Genomic DNA, 25,014 nt, shown 5'->3' with positions numbered 1-25,014 from the left:
GTCGGACCTTATGGAGACAGGTGTGATACATAGCCAATGTGCTTTGCGAAATAATGAAGCCAATCGAGCTCCAAAATGGAGGACTGTTCACTCAGTGACATATTCGTTCAGAGTTAGTTGATCATACTCATAACAATTGTGTTGCACTGTTCAATGAAGTTTAATGCATTTGCTTAACATTGCATATATCATATAATAGCACTGTTTTACCATTGTCTACTGTGTCCATAAAACCATGTGAATTATTAGTCCCATAGCTCAGTTGGTAGAGCGCTGGACTCCCGGTAGTGAGAGCCCGGGTTCGAGTCGCTCCGGCGCTCGATATTTGAAACTCCTGACGGGGATGGTCTGTGGTTGGTGGGAGCAGCCGCAGCCAGTTGAAGTCAGTTGAGTGGGACAGGCCGTGTCCGGCTTTGAAGGGCATGCTAAACTTTGGCATCTAAATTCTCCCGTTACCCGAAATTGCGCGATCGGACGGTAGGGGTCGGGGTCTACGCAACAAGCTCTGCTTAGCGTAGGCTTCGGCTCTGTCAATCCGTCCATTCAAACATTCGACCTAAATTTATAAAAAAAATTAGGTGTTTTTTCGTTTTATCATATATCGACATGTATTACAGCTAACTGTTCCTGTCTGTATGTGTGTCTGTGTGTTTTCCAGATTGTACTGATCACACGGCCGGCAGCCTGGAGCCCCTCACCAGGTGCCCTGAGCTGCGATGCCTATCAGTCACCGCCGCCGACCTCCCGCGACTGAGGGGGCAGCTGCCGGAGGGCCTCAGACTCCTCAATGTCAGAGGTGATATACCTCAGATCACACATTTAACCCGCGCACCGACGGGGGTCTGCGCCAACTTAGTACCGACGGGGGGGGGGGGCGGATGACCGCCCCCCCCCTGAGATCTCGAGAACGAAGCAAGATAGCGACAAGCGGTAAACGGCATCGGATACGCACGGTCAAGATCTACAATTTTTACTAAGGTCATTTTCAGGTCAGGTCAAAGATGACGTCACAGGGGTCGAAAAAGTCAAAATGGCGGCGCTAAATATGGAGAGAGTTTTTCTCGAATAACTTTCGAATTAGTCAAGATAAGAACAAACTAAGGGCATCATCGTGATCCTCTCGTCAATCCGCATCGAATGATATATATGTTGACCTCGAAAGGTCAAGGTCAAAGGTTGACCTCAGGTCACGTGACCTCGAGGTCATCATGTATATCATTCGATGCGTCTTGACGAGCTGAACACAATGAGACCATCCACGCGTCTGTATCTTGTTCCTGTACGGAGTTATTGGCCAAAAACCTTTGGTGACCTTTGATGACGTCACATGACCTCACAGCTGCCCAACAGCAAAACAGACCTCAAGGTAGTGAAGGTTGATCGTATATGAAGTCATGTATGGTATATGGGGCCATTCCGACCCGTTTTAGTGGTAAAAACAGGGAGTTGATTTTTCCCCCATTGACTTATAATGGGGAGGTCGCGAAATTGACCTGACCTTAGGTCACCGATATCAAAATTCCGAGATATACAAATTGTAGCTACTAATGACCTAATAACATCCTGCGACTTTCAAAGGCCTCCGACATCTACTGTAGCTCTGGCACGGTGACAAAGTTGCAAAAAAGTGACTTGAGGTTGGGTCAATCAAAGTGACCTGGTGACCTGACCTTGAAAGGTAGGAGGTTCAAACTTGCACACCATGTGTAAAATTGATAAGGGAATAGTCATACTAAATTTCGCGGCGCTACGCGCCGCGGTTTTCCCGCTATTTGCGAAAAACCTCAGGGGGGGCGGATATCCGCCCCCCCCCCCCGTCGGTGCGCGGGTTAATGCCGGTATATGCAAATGAACAGGGGAGATGGCAAATGGACGAACTGATCAGCCTCAACTAGCAAGTTTCATCGTTAATCGTGTATATTACTCGTCTCGTATTGTGGTGAGAGGGGGAAGGGGTTCAATGCATGCCTTCGATAGTGTTCATGCTTGTGGCATATGCGTGGAATATTAGTGTAACGTCACGGGGTGATTTAAAAGTTGAGGTGTACTAGCGATAGTTGCATTGTCACAAGCAGCAAATTTCCGAACAAAAGTAATTAGTCGGGATCGACAACTGACACTGACTGACTATATAGAGAGCTCGCTGACGACAAGTCTGAGCAGACTGACGAGACTGACTGGCCGCGGCCCTGGCGCGGCGGTTATACAGAGCATTAGCGTCGCCACGGGGGGGCAAGCGGGGCAGCTTGCCCCCCCAACCTCGGACCGGGCACCCCCTGAGATCGATACAGATCCGATGAGATTTTGGAGTCGGGAAAAAATGGGGGTACCTTTCTGAGAATGTCTGTGAGGTCAGACTCGGTTGAAGCGTGCAGTTCAAACCAGAGTCTGACTCGCAGTCGCCAAAATCTTCAAGACTCCGAGTCCAGACTCGGAAATGTCAATGCTGTGATTCATTCCTTGTTCCTAGTTCGTTCTTTATTACATTTTACAGCTGATTTTCATAAGTTTTGGAGTGCTGACACAATTTTCGTTCAAAGCGTGAAACGAAATCTTCGGGGCCTTTCTTAACTCTCGTCAAATGTCTGCGACAGGCTCAAGTACCGTACAAGTGTCGCAGCGCTCATGAGCTTGCTTTAAACAAAGGCTCCTAAGGAGCTCCACTGAGCCCTAAAGAAGCTTTCAGAGGGCCCAAACCGGCCTCTGAAAGTCCCACTGGTGTCCATGTTCTCTGAGGGCCCATACAGTGATCTTTGAGCCTTCGAACACTTCTGAGAACCTTAACTGGCCTCTGATAGTTCAGCCAAACTTTTGAGGCGACAGACTTTGCTAACCCCAAGCCGGCATCTGAGGGGTCACAGCTCACGTGTCCCTCTCAGGTCCGCAGCACATGTTTATTATATCCCTACGTAGGGTCCTTAAGGATTTGACACAGACCCCGAGGGTTCACACTGTTATCTGAGGGCTCCAGGCTCACCCTGGGCCTAGTCTCTTAGCGCCCGCCGCCCACACTGGCTTCTGAGGGTCCCACCTTGGGCTCAGAAAGCCCTAAAGCACCACGTACACGTAAATATTTGAGGTGACCCACGCCGATCTCCGGGATCCTAAGCATGCTTCTGAGAGTCAGCACTGACCCTGAGTGGCCTGAAATGGCCTGGAAGTCCCAAACCTATCTCTAAGGGATCCCTTGCCGCTATGCCGTGCGTAACTTTTGGTTCCGTTAACAGTTTTTGTTCGCGTTTGCAGCGCTTCCCTTCACACGAAAAACGAGAAACTTTTGCTCACACTCGAGTGAACAAAACACTTCCTCTCACTGGAGCAAAGATGAATTACTTCACTCACTCTCCGCCGAATGCCCAACTTAGCTACAATCGGCGGCTGGGATAAGTCCTATGCATTTCACGTAAAACCTCTGCATGCATGCGTGAATGGAGGTTTTAGCAGGGTGATCCGATTAAATGGAGCGTTTTTCACCTTTTTCTGGGTAATGATCATGAGCGTCGAGCGTCTGCACAGGGGCCCTCTGCAGTGCGTCGGCAATCGCAGCCACTATATAGTATAATTCTACCAGTCGTTTTTGTCATGAAATTTCAAAATTTCGAATTTTTCTGTAAAAAATTGCATGTCAGCTAGAAGGAAACCTTTGTCACCATCTGATTCCTCGCACCATTGCGCGTCGAATGATATGTAAAACGAGTGAGTAAAGACTGGGGAAAGGCAAGTTTTAACACAAAAGTTGATTTTGCCCCCCCAACCGAAAATCTCTGGTGACGCCTATGATACAGAGTATAGGTGGCGCCACGATCGAAGGCGGCCAGCAGGGAATGCATGGGCATTGTTACAATTAGTGAGCACTTGCGCAGTTATTTCCAGTGAGGGATGATTATAGACATAGTGCAACCAATAAGAGCAGTATAAGTAGTTTCATAGACTACTGTATTATGCATATACTTATCGCATATACATATTATGTTCATATTCACATTCTACATATGACTGTTGCTGCTAACAAATTGCTGTGCGGGCGCTCGGCTGTGTCAGTGCTGGCTGTGTCAGTGTCTGACACTCTGGTGTCAGTGGTGCAGCGGGGAGCTGGCGGCAGCTCTGTCCGACTGCAGTCAGCTGACACAGCTGTGTCCGACAGGGCCGCGGAGGTGACGGAGCCGAGGCAGGGCCTCGGCTAAGGAATTTTGACTGGTGGGCCACTTGGGCAGCGACATGGACTGACCTTCGTAGCCATAGCCCCCCCTCCCAATTTTCGATTTCTCCCCAGATTTCGGCCACTTTATTCTGCAAAAAAACGTCAGGATGGCATTCAAAAAATGTACAAAAAAAAAACGGGGCTCGACCCCCCCCCCCCCCCCCCGACTCTTAAGAGAGAGAAAGAGGAGAGAGTAGGGACCCACAACCCTCTCAGTGGTGATACTCCCGCGGTGCACATAAAATCGCACAAGCACGGAATATATAGTCTACGACATATCGTAGTACATATGGACATATCGACATGTCGTAGACTATATATTCCGTGGCACAAGTATGCACACAATATTGACGCAGATTATAAAACTTTAGACGATAACTTACGGCCGTGAGTGGATCGCTCGCCGACTTGTCGGAGATTCGGAAGCGGTCGGACGGGATCGGGCGTTGTTGGGTGGATCGGGAGGAATTGTGAATAGCACGAGTGCAACTTTATATATAAAGTGGGTTGTAGCAGGAACCCCAAAAGGGGGCTGTAGCAGCAACCCCAACATCTCTGAAAATGATCATTAAGCCTATTGGTGTCGCATGGAAAATAATAGACTCAAAAGCCCAAGCGCACTGCGCAACCCTGATATTTTCTTTAAAAAAACTAAGTTATGTACACGTTCACTTCTGGTGAACAGTGTCCCAAACTTCAGATTTCTCTTGGGTGTCTGAGTGGAAAATTCGAGCCACCCAAAATGTGAGAGTGGAAAATTATCCATTCTTATTCTTGAGTGTCATCTTCAGCCCAAATGAAAAATTTTTGGTACGCTTCGTCCAACTGGTCAGATGTGTGACTGCAAGCATCATACCGGTCGTAAAGACGCATAATATCGCTTGCAGACTTCAATCGGCTGGAAGTCGCCGACACTACCTCTAGTTTGACTCTGGCTTATATCGTGTCTATCGGCGAGCCGTCTGAGATCGCTCGCAGGCTTATCCCCGACCGTCTAAACTGGTCTGTTCTTTATTCGTAGTTTTTCTTGTAACCGACTGGTCTGCGGCAGATGCTTATGTGACTGCAACCACTCGATCGATCGGAAAGCTTGCAAGAACTCTCGCAGACCTCGATCGGCTGGAAGCCGCCGACACTATCTGTAATTGACAGAGGCAGACGTCTTTCGCGATTATTGCATAAAATTTAAAGCCTCGGTCACACTTCACCGGATTGGACCAACGTACGAGAAACGGACGAGAACTGTCAGCGTCCGGTGATGTCCGTTTGTTTCCGTTGGACGTCCGTTTGTCATCCGTTAATATCTGTTCCATGTCCGGTGGTGTCCGGTTGAGCACATCGGACACCACCGGACATGGAACGGATATGAACGGATGAGAAACGGACGTCCAACGGAAACGAACGGACATCCCCCGGACATCACCGGACGCCGTCCGTTTCTCGTCCATTGGTCCAATCCGGTGAAGTGTGACCGAGGCTTAGTCCACTTAGTCCACTATAGTTCACTTTTTACCCCAAGAGGATATTGCAAACAATAGGTTGAATTTTTTCACAAGAATATGTATCACCGATGGGTACTTTACAACCTGAAAATGTACGATAGGATCTGCTAATTCAATTTGAAATGTGAAAAATGTGGAAACTTAGATTTTTCGGAAAATTACTGGTGGGCCAAATCTTTGAGGCTGGTGGGCCATTTCGGGTCACTGGTGGGCCATTTGGCCCACCAGTTAACATGTTAGCCGAGGCCCTGAGCCGAGGTGGCCGGGAGAGTCCCCGTGGGGCGGTCTGTCAGTGTCGCTCCAGGGGGTGGCTGCCGACACCATCAGTCACCTGGCTAACCTGGGACGGACGGTCAACCGACTGGAGATATACGGTGAGCAGCGGCAGCACGGACAGGCCGTTGATATACGAGCTCAGCGAATGGCAGACACCGAGTAACGGTGTGCCGTTGTCGGACCTCGTGGAGACAGGTGTGATACATAGCCAATGTGCCTTGTGAAATAATGAAGCCAACTGAGCTCAAAAATGGAGGAAGACTGTACAATCAGTGACATATTCGCTCATAGTTAGTTGAACTACATATTTCGATTGTAATACAATGTGCAATGCACTTCAATGCATTGGCTGAACTGATTGCATATCCATAGATAACATGAACATTCATGCTATCATGTTCATTTATTCATGTTATCACATTCATTCATGTTTATATGGCATATCATATAGTACCACTGTTATACCATGGCTTACGGTGTCCATAAAACCGCATGCGAATTCATAGCTGTTTCGTTTTTTTTTCATATATCTCCATGTATTGCAGTCCGCTGATCCTGTCTGTATATGTGTCTGTGTGTTTTCCAGACTCTCCTGATCTCACGGCCGGCAGCCTGGAGCCACTCACCAGGTGCCCTAGGCTGCACATTCTCACCCTGTCCGGCGGCGTCCCTGACGCCGTGAGCCTGGAGCCCCTCACCAGGTGCCCTGAGCTGCGGTGGCTGTCAGTCACCCCCGCCGACCTCCCGCGACTGAGGGGGCAGCTGCCGAAGTGCCTCTGGCGCCTCAATGTCAGAGGTGAGATACCACGGATCATACATGTAATGCTGGTATATGCAAATGGTCAGCGAAGACGGCATATGGACGAACCAATCAGCATCAACTAGCAAGTTTCATCGTTAATCGTGTATATTACTCGCATTGTGGTGAGAGGGGGAAGGGGTTCAATGCATGCCTTCGATAGTGTTCAACCTTGTGGCATATGCGTGGAATATTAGTGTAACGTCACGGGGTGATTTAAAAGTTGAGGTACTAGCGATAGTTGCATTGTCACAAGCAGCAAATCTCCGAACAACCGTATTGAGTATTAATCGACGACTGACACTGACTGACTACATAGATAGCTCGCTGACGACGAGTCTGAGCAGACTGACGAGACTGACTGGCCCCGACTGGCCGCGGCCCTGGCGGGGCGGTTATACAGAGTATAGGTGGCGCCACGATCGAAGGCGGCCAGCACGGAAATGCAGGCATTGCTACAATTAGTGAACACGTATTCCAATGAGGAATGATTATAGACATAGTGCAACCAATGAGAGTAGTAAAAGTAGTTTCATAGACTATTGTATTACGCATATACTTATCGCATTCAGGGCCTCGGCTAAGGAATTTTGACTACTGGGGCAAATGGTCACAATGCACACTGCCTGGGGGTGTTTGAACACCCGTGCGGTGTTCGCCGATATCTCAAAAAACGGCGGCGCTCCGCGCCGCCGTTTTTTAGAATTGATAGACCTGATAAGGTGCGCCGCCGTGGCGCACCTTATCAGGTCTATCAATTCTACACATGTTGTAAAACTTTCAGCAGCCTCAATTACTCGCAACATTCCAATGTTCTGTCGTTTTTTTGTGTAAAACTTTCAGACCAAGGACATTCAAGGTCAGGTCACCGATGAAAATATGCTTTCAGCTTGACGATACGGATCCACTGAGATGCAACATGACAATATCCGGTCAGATCATGACTTTGACCTGAGGTCAAATTTCCAAGTTGACCTTTCAAGGTCAAATTATAGTTCATTCGATGCGTCTTGACAAGAGGAACACGATGTCGGTAAAAGAAAACTCGTGCAAGGCTTGAGTATAATTTTATTGCAGAAAGACTTCTCGAAAAAAAATATTTTATTTGGCAGTGTTTGCTCCCTGCAGGCAAAACCGTTGACCTTAGGTCAAAGTTGAGAAAATAACCAGAAAGAACGCTAATATAGCTACTAAATGCGCTTCTCCGCGGCGCTGTAGCTCTATTGGTTCCCGAGTTATGCGTCGGCAACTTGCAAATTGTCGATATTCGACCTGAAAATCGGCGAAATTTGGCTTTCAATGAACCCAATGACCTGAACTTTGACCTGACCAAAAAGAGGTCGAAGTAATTTCATTATTTTTGACGCTCTTTCGAACGAAGGGCAGCTTATGGATTATCCCTCGCCCGTATTGGTGTTTTTTTTTTCAGCCGCGAGAGTATCGGGGGGGGGGGGGGTCCGTTGGACTCCCCCCTTGCCGTTTCGCCCCTGATCGAGCTAGAGCTTCGCGGAGAAATAACGAGCGTGTTGCCCGTGACGAGACGAAGCCGATGATAACCAGCTTTAGGGACCTAGGTCCAGGTGAGGTCAATTACCCAAGGTCGGGAAAATCGGGACCTGTTGGAGTGTCGTAAAGGGTGGTCGTTATGAGGTTTTTCGAAGTGCTGATCACGAATATAATCAGTGGCGGATCCTGGGGGGTCCACGGGGTCATGACCCCCCCCCCAAGGGTCTGAGAGGGTCATTTGACCCCCCCCCCAAAAGCCGAAGACCTAAATGCGTTATAGAAGCCGTCTTGTATGCTCAAAATCTCCTGTCAAACACTTCTGAGCTAATACTTTTGTTTTTCTGGATCGTGTTGCGTGAAAAGGCGTATTGAAAGCCAGAATCTTACTCGTTTTTGTCTCAACCGTGCGAGCACCAGGGGATGATCCAGGAAAACTCCAAGGGGATGCAGTCATGAATTTAATTCGTGGTGCCCCTACCTATACCCAAAATTAAAAAATCAACGGAATTCGGCCACTTAATTTTGGTGATGTCCCGTTTTCATTATTTTTTTATTGTTTATTTTATTTTTAGTGCCCCTGGGCCCTGGCAGGCCTGTGGTGCCCCTGGCGGGCCTGTGGTGCCCCTGCTAGGCCGCTGGGGCCCCTGGGCCCTGACAGGACTGTGGTGCCCCTAACAAGCCTAAAGTGCCTCCGCTCCGACAGGCCCGTGCCCTGTGGTGCCCCTGACAGGCCCATGGTGCCCCTGCGAGGCCGGTGGTGCCCCTGGCAGGCCTCTCCCTAGTAAAAAAGTCCTGTAGGACTGCATTGAAGTCCTTGAACTCCTACAGGATCCTGTAGGATTTAAGGATTTCTCTGAAGGATTGAAGAATCCTATAGGATTTTCATGAAGGACATTTGAATCCCACACCGATGTCCTACAGGATCCTCTAAGATGAAGTCGTACATGATTTTATTCCTACAGGATCCTGTAGGATTTCTCCTGTATGACCCAATCCTGTAGGATTTTGTCCAGCAGGATTCTATAGGTTTCTGTCGTTTATGATCCTGTAGGATACTGAGTGCAGAATCCTATAGGTACGACTCATGGTCCTGCAGGACACTGTTCGACTTTCCTTCACGGTTCGTCGGAAGGTCATCTCAAGCTCAAAAGAAACGATGTATACCATTCGAAAGCTGACGGTGAGCTGAATCCAAAAATGTAATTTTTATCAAAATCGATCGATGGCCTTTTTTGAAAATTGCGTTTTTGTAAAAACTGTACATATAATCTTTTATTCAACGGGCTGTCCCGGACATTCTTGAAAACATAAACATATATTTTTGAGTTCCAGTGAAAGCTGAATGCCAAAAGAACAATATTTAGCGAAGCAATATTTCCAAACATTAATATCCGTCTCCCACAGCCGACAATAAGGCGCAATCACACAGCTCAGTGTCACGATGGACCTAAGTCAGCCACACAGAAGCGTGAAATGACCCTTATCGACTCGCAGGCCCGGCACTCTCGGCCCACCTGACCGGCCACGGAAAGAACGTTCGGCTCTCGTTCTACTATACAAATGTCATATTTGTCAGTTTAACTATCCACATCACTATTAACCCTCGCCCTGGCAGGGGGGGGTCGATGCGACCCCCCCCTAAGGTTTTTCGAAGATAGCGTAAAAACGGCGGCGCGCAGCGCCGCCAAATTTGGCACAGCCTATGGGGCAACCTTTTTACATATGACCTGAAAATTTCAGGTCCGGGTGACCTTGGGTCAGGTCACCAGGTCAGAAAAACCGGTACAAGGTCATGGTCAAATTTCAATTTTCTTTTTGCACCTGTCCAACTCACAGTTTTCGACTGATTTCCTTCAAACTTTCAGGATGTGCTAAGTTCACCGAGTTGTATAACATATAGTCCGGTTTTTATTAGGTCACTGACCTGAGGTCAGTTAGAGGTCATTACGTCGTAATGTTAAGCCTATGGGAAAATACTAAATTCGGAAAATACTGGAGATATTCGCTTCGTTTGATCTTTTTTGTGCTTTGAAACCACGGTACTTAACAGCAGGTCACTTGGTGCTTCTTTGTTTGGTGTACTTATCCATGGGTCAGGTCAAATGAGGTCAACTGAGGTCAAATGACGTTTTTGCCAATAACTTGGCACATAATGATGCTAGAGCTTAAAAAATGGTGTCATTGTGTTCCTGGTGATCAGCCGAATCAAATGATATGCGATATGATGCAATTTGGTTAACTTAAACTTAACTTATTAAGTTAAGTTTACTTAAAATTTAAGAAAAACTTTAAGTACACTTAAGCAAGCTAAAAAGTATATCATTCGACGCGCCTTGACGTGCTGAGTTCACTGGTGCTTTTCTTTTTGCTCTATCTTAGTTAGATCAAAAGTTATAAGCGAGAAACTTTTGACCTGTTTTTAGCGAAATTTTTACATTTATACCCCCCAAAACCCCCCTAAATATTGACCTAGAGCAACCAAATTTGCACAGGGGCGAGAACTCCGGGGGGCCCACCTACCTACCAAATTTGGTGTTTCTAGGTGCCATAGGAGCCAATCGCGCGGGGGGGGGTCGCATCGACCCCCCCCCCCCTGCCAGGCCGTGTTATGAAAAATGCCCTGCCAGGGCGAGGGTTAAAGTTATTCAGGATACCTGTGAAGAAAATTTATTGTTCTGTCGTCTTCACATCATGCATTAATTTGCATTTGTTCATGGCCCTGTTCATGAAGTCTGCGGCCGCTGCGGCCGGCCGCAGGCTCTAAGCTCCGCCCATTTTTGAAACGTCATCACTCACTCGGCCGCAGCAGCGTTCCATGAACAGCGTCTGCTGCCGAAATAGTTTCCGACAATTGTTTGCAACTGAAGCACACCGGTAGATAATTTGTTTACAAAATCGTCTCCATGACAACACGGCCTGCGCCTATTTGACTTCAGTGCGCCAAGTTCAGTGCAATTAGTTTTCTTGAGGCTCGGCGGTCGCTGGATTGCGGCCGCAGAGATCGCAGCGGCCGCAGCAAGATGACGTCATACATTCGTCATACTACATGAGCCCCGCCCTTTTTTGTGACGTAACAACCCGGCTGGCCGCAGCGACCGCAGCGGCCGCAGCGACCGCCGGGGTTCATGAACAGGGCCCATGTCTACTTTACTCAATTGAGCTTGGTATCATGCCCATATAAGGAAAATTGGCCGCGATGAAATGTCAGAGGTTGCACCGGCCTCAGCTCGGGTGGAGTGGGGGTAGCGCCCAGTGGGGCAGGGTAACATTTGACCGGTCGCACGGCCGAGCAGCTGTCACCAGTACAGCCTCTGACAGTGAAACCCTGCTCACTTCCCCTGCGCGGGCACTGAGCGCAGCTGGATGAAACAAAACATGTATAAGAAAAATGTAAATTAAAGCATGTTCTAAATCAAGCAGATCAATGAATTTTCTTCACAGGTATCCTGAATAACTTCAATAGCGATGTGGACAGTGAAACTGAAAAATATGACATTTGTTTAGTAGACCGAGAGCCGAACGCTCTTTCCGTGGCCGGTCAGGCGGGCCGAGAGTGCCGGGTCTGCGAGTCGATAAGGGTCATTTCACGCTTCTGTGTGGCTGACTTTGGTCCATCGTGACACTGAGCTGTCTGATTGCGCCTTATTGTCGGCTGTGGGAGACGGATATTAATGTTTGGAAATATTGCTTCGCTAAATATTGTTCTTTTGGCATTCAGCTTTCACTGGAACTCAAAAATACATGTTTATGTTTTCAAGAATGTCCGGGACAGCCCGTTGAATAAAAGATTATACAGTTTTTACAAAAACGCAATTTTCAAAAAAGACCATCGATCGATTTTGATAAAAATTACATTTTTGGATTCAGCTCACCGTCAGCTTTCGAATGGTATATACCATTTCTTTTGAGCCTGAGATGACCTTCCGACGAACCGTGCCTTCGCAGTACCTTAAAGGATTTTATCCACAAGGGCCCTGGAGAACCTTTCATAAAAGCTTATAGAAATATGCCCTGTCCACTTAGGCATTATCATGTAAGATGAACGCGTCGACCGCGGATCTGCTACTCAGGCGTACGAAATGGACATAACGTGAGAGGGGCGGCCGGCTGATCATCAGCCAATGTAACGTTCGAGCAGAGTCTGTGCGGTGCTGTGGTTAACGGAAGATAACGTTTGTTAAATGTTCGTTAACGGGTAGCGCCGGACCGCTGCGAGACGGTCCTCCGCACAGCCGCGCCGCCGCCGGTGGCGGCCCCGCCGGCGCGGCGGCGCGGCGCTCTCGGACGCCCCGGCCTGGCGGGCATAGCGTCTCGCTGTGGGGGGTCTGTGCCGGGTCCGGCGGGGGTGAGCCCCTCGGCCGTCCCGGGCCGGCGGTGGCGCGTCTCGCTGTGGGGGTCTGTCCGAGCGGCCGCGTCCCCCTTACCGCATTCCGGCGGAGAGGGGTCAGTCTGGCGAGAGGTTTGGTGCGGTGTGCACGTGAAGTGAACATACTGGACAACCACAGGTTTGCTTTAATTATTTGAAACACCTACTATCATAATATTTTCCAGACAGGACCACACTTCAATCAAGTTGACCACCTAAAATACCATCACATTTCCATCCAAACCGCTGGATGATCAGTAATGTAATGTTGTGCTGGGGGGGGGGGGGGGGTATAATACTCCTGTTTGAGCTGTTAACTTTGAGCATTGTCCTCATGGCTAGACGTACATATGAGGTACTAAAGCGGCGAGAGGCCAGACAATTTCTCTTCAAAATGTTTGACATTATACGCTATTTTACTGAAATAATCATTTTTACATGTTTTAAAGTCATCTACAAACTCGTTCAAAGTAAACCACACTCACACGTAAAATGAGAAGGAACACAGAAGCACCGACGTGAAAACAGGCCCGTTTCATTTCACGCGGCAAGTAGAACAGGAAGCCAATATTAAGGCCGCAGCAACGCCAACGGGGCCGAGGTTGCAGCGCGGCCTGCGATGGACCAAGTGAAGCTGAACGAGATGATCGGTAAGTTTAACTGCACGCTTAAATTACTCGGTTCGCATCAGGAATGGGCTGTTAAAAATAAAATAAAAAATATTACAAACAACGTGGTTTTATAACGTATGTATCTATATTGTACCCTAGTGATGGGGAAAGTTGTACGGGTGTTAAATCTGAATGAGTCATCTTTTTCATCTTGTTTCACAGGAAACTTAAACTAAAGAAATCGGAACTGCGTGTCATCTGCAGAGCGAAAGTCAACGACGAAACGAAGCTCCTGCAGCGCAGGACTGCGACGCGCCCGGCACCTGAGCCGGCAATGTACCTAACTAGTCCGACGGTGACCTCCAAGTGTAAAATGGGCATTATGTGGAATACATTTCGCAGTCTACGAATTTTGTTGAAGCCGATAGCTGACTGTGATTACGTCATTGAAGTGGGGTGCTAAGTGCTCACGCAGAATGGCTGGTTCAGCTACTGACTGATATCCGTGAGACATACGTATTGTAGGACACCCTGTATAACAACATGTAGGTTTCATGTAGAGCACCTGTAGGGCATTATGTAGGATTCCTGTATGACGGCATGTGGGACTTGCTATAGCATCCCTGTATGAACGCATGTAGGACAACCTATAGGATTCCTGTAGGACATCCTATAGGATTCATGTAGGATATCCTATAGGATTCCTGTAGGACATCCTATAGGATTCATGTAGGACATCCTATAGGATTCCTGTAGGACATCCTATATGATTCTTGTGGGACATCATACAGGATTCCTGTAGGACATCCTACAGGATTCCTGTAGGACATCCTACAGGATTCCTGTAGGACATCCTACATGATTTCTGTAGGACATCCTACAGGATTTCTGTAGGACATCTTATGGGATTCCTGTAGGGCATCCTATAGGATTCCTGTAGGACATCCTATTGGATTCATGTAGGACATCCTATAGGATTCCTGCACGACATCCTGTAGGATATCCTGAAGGAGTCCTACATGAATCCTTGTAACAATTTCGCACAAGAATCATACAGGACTAATCCTTCATGATCCATGGAGGACGATCCTACAGGAATCCTATAGGACTTTTTCACTAGGGCTGGTAACCCCTGAGGTGCCTTCAAAAGAGGAAGTGTGGCCATCAGAAGCGGCTATATGACCGTCGGCATTGGGCCTTAACCCCATTAGTGGCAGGCTCCTGGCTACCCCATATTAGTGGCAGGGGGGGGGGCTGTTTACGACCCCCCCTTGATATCTCGAGATCTAACCGGCCGATTTTCAAAATTCAAACGGCATTCGATTTGGCTCAACGAGATCTACATTTCTAAAAAAAATAAAATTAAAAAATGTCAATAGGGGGGTAGAGGGGGGTAAAAACGGGCAAATTACAGATACATTTTAGACTGTTTATCACGGCCAGGTTTCTGAACCAATCTTAACGCAACTTTTGCCGATCGATAGAGAATGAACCAGGAATTCACATGGATCCTAAAAATATGCATTTTCAAAAATCATAGGCGGATACAGATCATTGAGATTGGGGGTACACAAAAAGTATAGTAAATAAGGTTTTTGTTGGTACTGTTTCTAAAAAGGGTGGCAATGGTCTTGTTATGTTACAATTTTCTTATGAGAGAACGACTAAAATTGTATTGGTCATGCATAGGCGGTGTCAGGGCACCTATGTTGGGAGGTAAAAAATGACCCCCCTTTTTGGACGCCTGGATCCGCCTATTATAGCAAAAACGTGTCAAAAGAGGATGCACAATAACTTTGTATGTGTTATCACATGATACATTTCATTCACTGTTCGTAAAACTGGTGCAGCATCGTGATCTTCGCCCAAATGACTCGCTTCACGAATAGGACCCCCCAATTCCCAGTGGTCTGGAGCCGCCCCTGGTAAAGTTATGAACTTGAAATTTTCAGGCAATGTGCCCAATTTAGTTTTAGGAAAAGTCAGAAAATTTCAGCATCGTAGCTTCAGCGGTTTCGGAGATATTCCCGAAAAACCTGAGGGGTGGATAAAAACAACCGCCCCCCCCCGCCACTAATAGGGTTAAGGGAACTGCATGGGCCTCTGCTGTGACCCAAAATAAGGATCTCGAATGTCGAAATGGGATCTTCAGAGACAGGTAGGGACCCTCACCTTACCGGCCTGAGGCAGTAGGCACCCAAAAAGCAGTCGGAGTCCCTCAGATGCCGAAATAGGCCCATTTTGCGCCCTCGGAGGCCAGCGCGGGCCCTCATAGGTCGATGTGAGCCCTCTGAAGCCGGTGAGAAACCTCAAAGGCCATCATAAGACTATCGGCCCACTGGCCAGTATGGGACTCAAGGGGCAATTTGGACCTTTGGAGACTGGTGTGGGCCCCAGGGACGTACCCAGGGGGGCGGACGGGGCGCCCCCCCACCATTGGCGTTTCAGGAGGCCCCATTGGCGTTTCATCACGTCAGAGGCGAAAGAAATTCACGGGAATAAAAAAAAACACGTCAGAACATTCAGGGCCCTCTGACCAGCCTGACAGCTAGGGTCCTTCTTACTTCCTGGAGCCTCCTGTGAATAACCGCTAGTGTCTGTGTCTGACCGCTAGGGCCCCTCTGACTCCTCAGTAGAAAGGAGGCCCTCTGTACTACAGAGGGCCTCCTTTCTAGAGTTCTAGAAGAGTTCTCCTGTCTGTAGGTAGGAGGCCCTCTGTAGAGGAAGCCCTCTGTAGAAAGGAGGCCCTCTGTAGAGAGGAGGCCCCCTGTAGAGAGGAGGCCCATTTAGAGAGGCGGCCCTCTGTAGAAAGGAGACCATCTGTAGAGAGAAAGTTCTATGTAGAGAGGAGGCCCTGTGTAGAGAGAAGGCCCTCTGTGGAAAGGAGACCGCGTGTAAGAAGGCGCTCTGAAGAGAGGAGACCCGCTGTAGAGAGGAGGCCCTCTGAAGAGAGGAGGCCCTCTGTACAGAGGAGGACTCCCTCAGTAGGGAGGAGGCCCTCTGAAGAAAGGAAACCCTTTGCAGAGATGAGGTCCTCTGTAGAGAGGAGGCTCTTTGAAGAGAGGAGGCCCTCTGTAAAGGAGGCCCTCTGAAAGGGAGAGACCCTCAGTAGAGAGGAAGCCCTCTGTAGAGAGGACGCCTTCTGTAGTTGAAAAGCCCTGTGAAAAGAGGAGGCTCGCAGTAGAGAGGTGGTCCTCTGTAGCAGGGTTGTGCTCGACTAAAAAAAATTGCCGACTCGACTCATCATTCAACTTCAGAAAGCCCTGACTCAACTCTGGCTCAAACAAGGAGCTGATTTTTTCCCTTGACTCGACTCATGACTCAAGCGGCTCAATGAAAATATGAGTCGACTCAAACATGACTCAAATTTTTTGTTGAGTCAAGTGAGTTGACTCAAAATTGACTCAGATAAAAAAGCTGTTGAGCGGGGGTGGGGGTGAAAAAAAAAATCCGGCAGCAGGGCCAGGGCGAAGTTGTTAAGTGGGGGGAGGGATGAAAAGCTTGTTTCTAGAAAGTTGAGTCAGCTGACTCATGTTCCTAAATGTTTGACTCAACTCAATGTCAAAAGTTATTTTACTGACTCAACTCTGACTCAACTCAACGCCTTAATACTTTTGTCCGACTCAACTCTAACTCAACCCAACAGCTCAATATTTTATCCGACTCGACTCAAATCTGACTCATTTGAGTCAGAGTTGAGTCAAATTTCTGACTCGACTCATGAGTCAAGCACAACCCTGCTCTGTAGAGAGGAAGCCCCCTCTGTGTTTTGACAAATGTTTTTGCAAATTTTCGCGGCGCTTCGCGCCGCCGATTTATGTACGTACAGATCAATACGAAATCGTGACTGTGACCTGTCATTACACCAACCAACCGTATCAAATTGAATCAGAACTCATGTGTACTGTGAAGGAACTCCGGCTTGTACTGCCATGCTAAAAGGGTGGTAAATTTGTGTTTTGGAGCTGCATTTTGACAAAAGCATTTGCAAGTTTTCTCGGCGCTTCGCGCCGCCGATTCATACACCAATCAATGAGAGATCGACTGTAATAGGTATCACCAACCGTGTCAAATTGAATCGGAATGCATATGTGTACTGTGAAGGAACTCCGGCTTGTACTAGCATGCTAAAAGGGTTGTAGGTAATATTTGTGTTTTAAAACTGTGTTTTGACACTTTTTTTTTGCAAATTTTCGCGGCGCTTCGCGCCGCCGGCTCTTACACAGGTCAATAAGAGAGATCGTGACTGTATGCTACCAATGCATAAGGCTAAAAGTGAGGTAACTATATCTACTTCTGGGTTTTTAAGTCGGTCGATCCGCCTCCCCCCCCTCCCAGTAAAAAATCCGTGGCGACTCCCCTGTATAGGTGGGTTTCACTAACTAAAACTACTTAGCCGAGTGACTTACAACGATAAAACTGCATCTTAGAAACGACGAAGATCAAATGTCATTTGATCTCGACATACTCGCTCCCTACCCCCCCCCCCCCGGTCGTCAGAATTCATCCATCAGACCCGGCATGTCGGCCGACTTGTGACCCCCCCAAAACGTTCCCCTAGATCCGCCCTTGAATATAATGTTAGTTATCATCATAGATGATGTCTTCGTGTATTTAGGCCAGGTTGGGTCAGGTCAACCAGTAAGGGTTTTGCCGGGTAGGGGAGAGTGGGGTAATTTGGCCGCTTTTTTTAGAAAACGATGTAACTAAAAATCGACAACACATTTCTGCATTTTCTCAACGCTGACAGGTGTGGCATACATTCTACTTTCTTGGACTGTAAACTTAAAATGATTGAGTAACTACATATATTGAAATTGTGGCGTATTACAAAGGTCTGCAAAGCGGCCAAATTACCCCACTAGCAGGGTTATTTGGCCGGGGGTGTGGGGCAATTTGGCCGGTGTTAGTTTGAGGCCATGATTTTTGTTATAGGCGAGTCAGCTTCACATTCAGCAATGACGCGTGTCCTACGACGCATTTGAAGCATTTTGGAGGTGGACTCAGCCGTCACAGGGGTCGAAAATAGTCAAAATAGCGGCTCTAGATGCGATGACAGTTTTTTTTACGAATAACTTTTGAAGTAATCAAGTTAGGCCAAAACTAAAAGTACCATCGTAATTCTTTCGTCATTCCGCATCGAAACATGTATGTGTTGACCTCGAGAGGTCAAGGTTAAGGTCAAGGTCATGGTTGGCTTCAGGTCACGTTACCTCAGGTCGCTTGACCTCAAGGTTACGTGAGTTCAAGGTCATCATGCATATCATTCGATGCGCCTTGACGAGCTGAACACAATGAGACCATTTGCGCGGCTGTATCTTTTTTCTGTAAGTATTTATTAGCAAAAAAGTGTTAGGTAACCTTTGGTGACGTCACATGCCCTTACAGCTGTCCAATAGGAAATATGGCATCAAGGTAGTCAAAGTTGGTCATGAATTATGTCCTTTATGGTATAATTGACCATGACAACTCGGCCGACCCAGCATAGTGACTCTGAGCGCACCGGCCAAGTTGCCCCGCTAGGCCCGGCCAAATAACCCCACATTGCCATTCTGAATTTTTTTGTCTATAAAGTCGTCATGGCTGTACAGAACTAGATGAAATTGCTCTTGGAACCACTGAACACCCTCAAAAATGGCGCTATAATGTTGGAATTCGTTTACAGACCAAATACTACATGTTACACAAATTTTTAAACGGAAGTAAAAGTTACCATTTTCTAACGTAATTCACCTTTTATTAATTTTGAATAAAACTAAGAGGGGGAAAGTTTTGACATTTGTTCTCGAGTTAGTTCTGCCGATGACAAATGAATAGAGACTAAAGTTATTTCATTCACTTTTATGAGCTTTCGTACAGGTGGGGGCGGCCAATTTACACCACCGGCCAAATTACCCCACTCTCCCCTATTCGTAGGTAGTAGGTGGCAACCGCCCTTACAGCTTCGTAACATGTTACGAAGGCACCAAAACTACATCTTAAATTTTCAAATGGTTGCTAAATTCGAATTAAGCTCGAAAAACTCGCCTAGAAACATGTAAAACTCGAAAAAGTAAACCAAGGTCATTAAAAGTAAGTGACTTGACCTGACCTTCCGGTGACCTTGACACCCACCCTTGACCCTAATGCATGGGAGCAACATCAAATCCCATGTTTGAACGCTTGAAACCACGAAGAGACTGCAAACGTGCGGATAATGCGAGCCGACATACTGAATCGCGATTCCGGCCAAACATGGTCTCGAAAAGTAGGTCACAGGTCAAAGGTCTAAAGGTCAGGGTCATTAACCCGCGCGGGGCTGGGGGGGGGGGTAAATTTTACCCCCTCGCGAATTTTTGCAATATCTCAAAAACGACGGCGCGCAGCGCCGCCAAACTTTCAGCACCTTTTCTTACATCAATTTGACACGTTCCCTGAAAATTTGAGCGAAATCCGTCGGAATTTTTTTGAGAAATTGACGTTTTAGTGACGTCATGTTCGCCATTTTCGCCTCAAAAACGGCAAAAGTTCAAACGCCGCTAACATCTTCATTTTTAAAGGAATCAAGACGTAACAAAAAGGATATACGTAATTCTACTTTGTCTATCAAATGGCTATCTCGGTTTTTTGAAAATTTTGGATTTTGGCCCAATTTTTTTTTTCAAAAAACTGACTTTTTTTGGGAAAATAGCTATAAAATCCAAAATTTTGAGTGTATCGAAAAAACCGGAATATATGTCAGAGAAGTGGTCTATGTGCACCTACATACCAAGTTTTAGAAGAATCGGTTCAAAAATGTGGGAGTTATTCAAAATTGTATGACGTCACGACACACAAAAATTTTGAAAAATGTTTTTTTTTTGGAAGTTCTAGACCTCGTACGGAAACAAAAATAGCACCATTCGACTCGCTGTGAAAAACTGCATCAGATAGACACCTTTTTAGGCCTTAACAACCAACTTCAAAATTTGACCTCACTTGACCTGACCTTGACCTGACCTCGATCTGAAATTCATCCAGAGGTGGTCCATATCACTTATTGAGTGTGCCTATTGAATTCTATGAGTAAAATGACCCATAAAACATGTGTCGCACATGCCCTTTTCTATATTTTGTTTTTTGGTGACCTGACCTGACCTGACCTGACCTTGACCTTGACCTCTGAATGATATTTTATGCAACGAATATTGTCTTGGTAGCCTAAGAACACGTTTTGGGCGATCAGTCTCAGTCCATGACTCCATTCTTCGGCAACTATATGGTGCAAGGCCGATACTGTAGGAACTTGCAATTTGTACCCTTGACCTGACCTTGACCTTGAACTCAAACTTAAAATTAAGTACATGTTTTTAGTTGTTCGTGATGAGATCTTTCGATTGGCGTTTGAATTTTTCAAATCGGACCATTAGTTCGGGAGATAACAGGGGGGGGGGTACAATTTACCCCCCCCCCAGCCCCGCGCGTTTAGCTGGAGACCACAGCCCCGCGCGGGTTAAATTTTCAGGGTAGGGGTAAAATTAATTATCACGAAGGTACTGAAAGTTTCGTCTTCATCGGCCGCTTTCTACGCGAGTTGTTTGCGAAAATCGGGGGGGGGGGGGGTCCGTTCGACCCCCCTATACAAGCAAGGGTTATGGAAGTGCAATAAGATATGTTTGTAAATGCAATGCACGCCTATGTTTTTGGATGGAAATTGGAAATTGAGGGTGCAGCTGCTCACCATGCATCCCTCTTCCACCGCCCCTGGTTTCTTGCCACAAACGTGTTCTACCGCTCCCGAGTGAAAGAATGTACCTATGTACGTTAATATTGATATATTCTTATTTTGTGGAGGTTGGGCAAAATCTGACCACTACTGGAGCATTCCTTGACGCTACTGGGGCATTTGCCCCAGTAGTTAAAATGTTAGCCGAGGCCCTGATCGCATTTACTTATTATGTTCATATTCACATTCTACATATGACTGTTGGTGCTAAAATTGCTGTGCGGCCGCTCGGCTGTGTCAGTGTAGGCTGTGTCAGTGTCTGACACTCTGGTGTCAGTGGTGCAGCGGGGAGCTGGCGGCAGCTCTGTCCGACTGCAGTCAGCTGACACAGCTCTGTCCGACAGGGCCGGAGGTGACGGAGCCGAGGTGGCCGAAACGGTACTGGGTTGACGTTCTGTCAGTGTCGCTCCAGGGGGTGGCTGCCGACACCATCAGTCACCTGGCTGATCTGGGACGGACGGTCACACGACTGGAGATATACGGTGAGCAGCGGCAGCACGGACAGGCAGCTGATATGTACGAGATCAGCGAATGGCGGACACCGAGTAACGGTGTGCCGTTGTCGGACCTTATGGAGACAGGTGTGATACATAGCCAATGTGCTTTGTGAAACAATGAAGCCAATTGAGCTCCAAAATGGAGAACTGTTCAGTCAGTGACATATTCCCTCATAGTTAGTTGAACAACATATTGCGATTGTAATGCAATGTTCAATGCACTTCAATGCATTGGCTGAACTGATTGCATATCCATAGATAACATGAACATTCATGTTATCATGTTCATTCATTCATGTTATCACATTCATTCATGTTTATATGGCATATCATATAGTACCACTGTTATATCATGGCTTACGGTGTCCATAAAACCATGCGAATTGATAGCTGTTTGATGTTTCGTTTTTTCCATATATTGACATATATTTCTGCCAACTGATCCTGTCTGTATGTGTGTCTGTGTGTTTTCCAGACTGTTCTGATCTCACGGCCGGCAGCCTGGAGCCCCTCGCCAGGTGCCATGGGCTGCGGGGTCTCACCCTGTCCGGCGGCGTCACTGACACCGTGAGCCTGGAGCCCCTCACCAGGTGCCGTGAGCTGCGGGGTCTCACCCTGTCCGGCGGCGTCCCTGACACCGTGAGCCTGGAGCCCCTCACCAGGTGCCCTGTGCTGCGGGAACTCACCCTGTCCGGCGGCGTCCCTGACGCCGTGAGCCTGAAGCCCCTCACCAGGTGCCCTGAGCTGCGGTATCTCACCCTGTCCGGCGGCGTCCCTGACTCCGTGCTGGACAGTCTCAGCGGCTGCCCCGGGCTGTGGTGCCTTACACTGGGGGACCGCCAGCGGCCGGCAGAGACGGCCTTCACAGCAGCAGCGTACACCAGGTCAGTCAGCAGACACTGGCGAGGGGTGTCCTGTCACACACTGACACTGACACACTGACACACTGACACACTGACACACTGACACACTGACACACTGACACTGACACACTGACACTGACACACTGACACTGACACACTGACACACTGACACTGACACACTGATACTGACACACTGACACTGACACACTGACACTAACACACTGAAACTGATACAATGACACTGACACAGTGACACACTGACACTGGCACAGTGACACACTGACACTGACACACTGATCATGACACACTGACACTGACACACTGACGCTGAAAAACTGACACTGACACAATGACACTGACGCAATGACACTGACACACTGACACCAACACACTGACACTGAACTACTGACACTGACACTGACACACTGACACTGACACATTGTCACTGACACCAACACACCGACACTGAACTACTGACACTGACACTGACTCGTACGTCCGGCCGGCTGGTGCCGCTGTGTTTGTGTGTGACGGCTCTGCTACTCTGCTCTGTTACAGACTGGTGAAGTCGTGTCGGCAGCTGCAGTATCTGTACCTTCACTGCACGGCAGACACCACCCGGGCCGTGCTGACCGCCCTGAAGGAGGCGGACCTGGGCCGGGACAGTGATGGCGAGCGCCGTACCATCTATCTCAGTGTCCCCGGTAGGTGAGAGGGCGCCGCGCGCCGCGCCTCTGACCAGTCAGTCCCTCACAACAGACGCTGCACGGCGCCACCGGCCTCTCAGACACACACACTCGACCACCGCCGCAGGCCACGTCACGGACAGTGACGTGACGCGTCACGGCCACCACGGCCGACGGTGACGTCACGTCAGCCGTCTGTCCTGTGTGTGACGTCACTGGCCGGCGGTGTGTGGACATGGCTGTACCGCTGTCTGTGTGTCTGTCTGTGTGTGACGTGTCCACCTCAGACGTGTCTCTGCTCTGTCCACAGGGGAGCTGTGCCGTCAGCTGAAGAGCCAGGAAGGCCGTTGGGTCAAAGTGTGGGAGTGGAAGTATTGATGCGCTGCACTACCGACCGTGCAGTGATGAGCTGACTGCAGAGAGGCCGAGCCAGTCGGCCGGGGCCGCCAGCTGACTGCTGCCGTGTGTGCTGCACCAGCCGGCACTGAGAGCGGCGCCGGTCAGCCGGCACACGGCCCCCGTGTCCGCTCTAGTGTAGTGATCTAGTTGTAGTAGTAGTAGTGTAGATGTAGTAGTAGCACACGGATGTGATGTAGTGGGTACTTACCGGGCGGGTATTGTGGGTAATTGCACGGGAGATGTGACGTAGTGGGTAGTTACCGGGTGGGTATTGTGGGTAATTGAACGGAAGATGTGATGTAGTGGGTAATTGCCGGGCGGGTATTGTGGGTAATTGGACGGGAGATGTGATGAAGTGGGTAATTACCGGACGGGTATTGTGGGTAACTGGACAGTGAGATGTGATGAAGTGGGTAATTACCGGGCGGGTTATGTGGGTAATGGGACAGTGAAAAGTGATGTGCTGAAGAGACTACCGATCGTGGCATTACGCTATTCTGTATGTAGAACACACGTCTCTGACCGTCCGACTCGGTTCACCGCGCCTGGTCCCGGCGGCACGGCCGGCCTCGGTCACGTGACCGTCCCCCGGTGGAGTCGGACGGCTCGGTCACGTGACCGCTCCCCCCGGGTCTGACTGCACCTCGGCTCGGCGGTGCTGAGCGCCGTGCTGAGCGTGTTGTGACACGTCCCACACGGAGAGCTCTACTCGACTACTGGCTAGCTGCCGTCCGAGCTGGCAGTATACACACGGTGCCAGTTCAGACGGCGGCCGGCCGCGCCGCGCCCGCCCGCTCCGGTCCCGGCCGGCGGCCGTCACCCGGCCCGGGGCGGGGACCGGTCCGTCAGCTGATTGGTCCGTCAGCTGATTGGTCAGTCAGCTGACCATTGGTCAGTCAGCTGATTTGTCAGTCAGATTGGTCAGTCAGATGTCTATTAAATACACGAGATGAGACGCTTCAGCTGTACCATGTAACCTGGGGCAATTAGTTACCGGGCGAGTATTGTGTGTAATTGGATGCAGTGATGCGATGAAGTGGGTAATTACCGGTCGGGTATTGTGGATAATGTAACCCTGGGTATGATATAGCCGGCTATCCAACGGTCGGATATAGTCAGCTTGATGCTACTGAATTGTGTAGAGCTCTGACGGCACCGGTCATAACGAGTGTCCTCGCGTCTGTCCGACTCGGTTCACGGAAGCACGCCGTCACGGCCCGGGTGTGCGCCGCCATGTTTTGTGTCCTCTGCTTCGTACAGGGGGGTAATTGGGCTACCGACCGACTGGGAGTCGGAGTCGGAGTCCGTGTCGATCAAGCTGCCTTGACTCCGACTCCGGAACGGCTTTTTAGATTTTAGTTATCACTTGGCCATGATACTGATAATCGGCTGCGCTTTGACTAATACATTTTACACATGTCCAGTCTTTGTCCTGGAAAACCGCTACCTTCGGAGCTTACCTCATCATCTGTGCTAATGTCCTGGTGACCTGAGTACAGTTTGGCTCCACCAGAGGGGGGGGGGATGTTTCTGCGCCGCTGTGCCGCCGCTGCTGTGACCTGCC

The 25,014-nt window shown here is 48.7% G+C and overlaps 1 protein-coding gene across 1 annotated transcript; it reads left to right on the top strand.

Annotated features, from left to right (window-relative positions):
• The first annotated feature begins 6,479 nt into the window (after positions 1-6,479).
• On the top strand, positions 6,480-24,412 carry LOC122391282. The gene is made up of 5 exons (XM_043385072.1): positions 6,480-6,775; positions 21,350-21,487; positions 21,978-22,386; positions 22,924-23,069; positions 23,362-24,412. The coding sequence occupies exons 1-5, from the start codon at positions 6,514-6,516 to the stop codon at positions 23,427-23,429; spliced, it is 1,023 nt and encodes a 340-aa protein (XP_043241007.1). The 5' UTR covers positions 6,480-6,513; the 3' UTR covers positions 23,430-24,412.
• Positions 24,413-25,014: the final 602 nt, after the last annotated feature.

The sequence above is a fragment of the Amphibalanus amphitrite genome, unplaced genomic scaffold (genome assembly GCF_019059575.1).
Source record: "Amphibalanus amphitrite isolate SeventyFive unplaced genomic scaffold, NRLGWU_Aamphi_draft 000429F_arrow, whole genome shotgun sequence".
In the NCBI taxonomy this organism is placed as follows: domain Eukaryota; kingdom Metazoa; phylum Arthropoda; class Thecostraca; order Balanomorpha; family Balanidae; genus Amphibalanus; species Amphibalanus amphitrite.
Note: the sequence above shows the minus strand (reverse complement) of the source record. Positions and strands in the feature narration are given on the sequence as shown.

Coding starts and splice junctions, on each gene's coding strand:
- LOC122391282 (XM_043385072.1), top strand. CDS start 6,514: ATGTATTGCAGTCCGCTGATCCTGTCTGTATATGTGTCTGTGTGTTTT. Junction 6,776..21,349: donor CTGGCGCCTCAATGTCAGAG/GTGAGATACCAC, acceptor TCTGTCCGACAG/GGCCGGAGGTGACGGAGCCG. Junction 22,387..22,923: donor ACAGCAGCAGCGTACACCAG/GTCAGTCAGCAG, acceptor GCTCTGTTACAG/ACTGGTGAAGTCGTGTCGGC.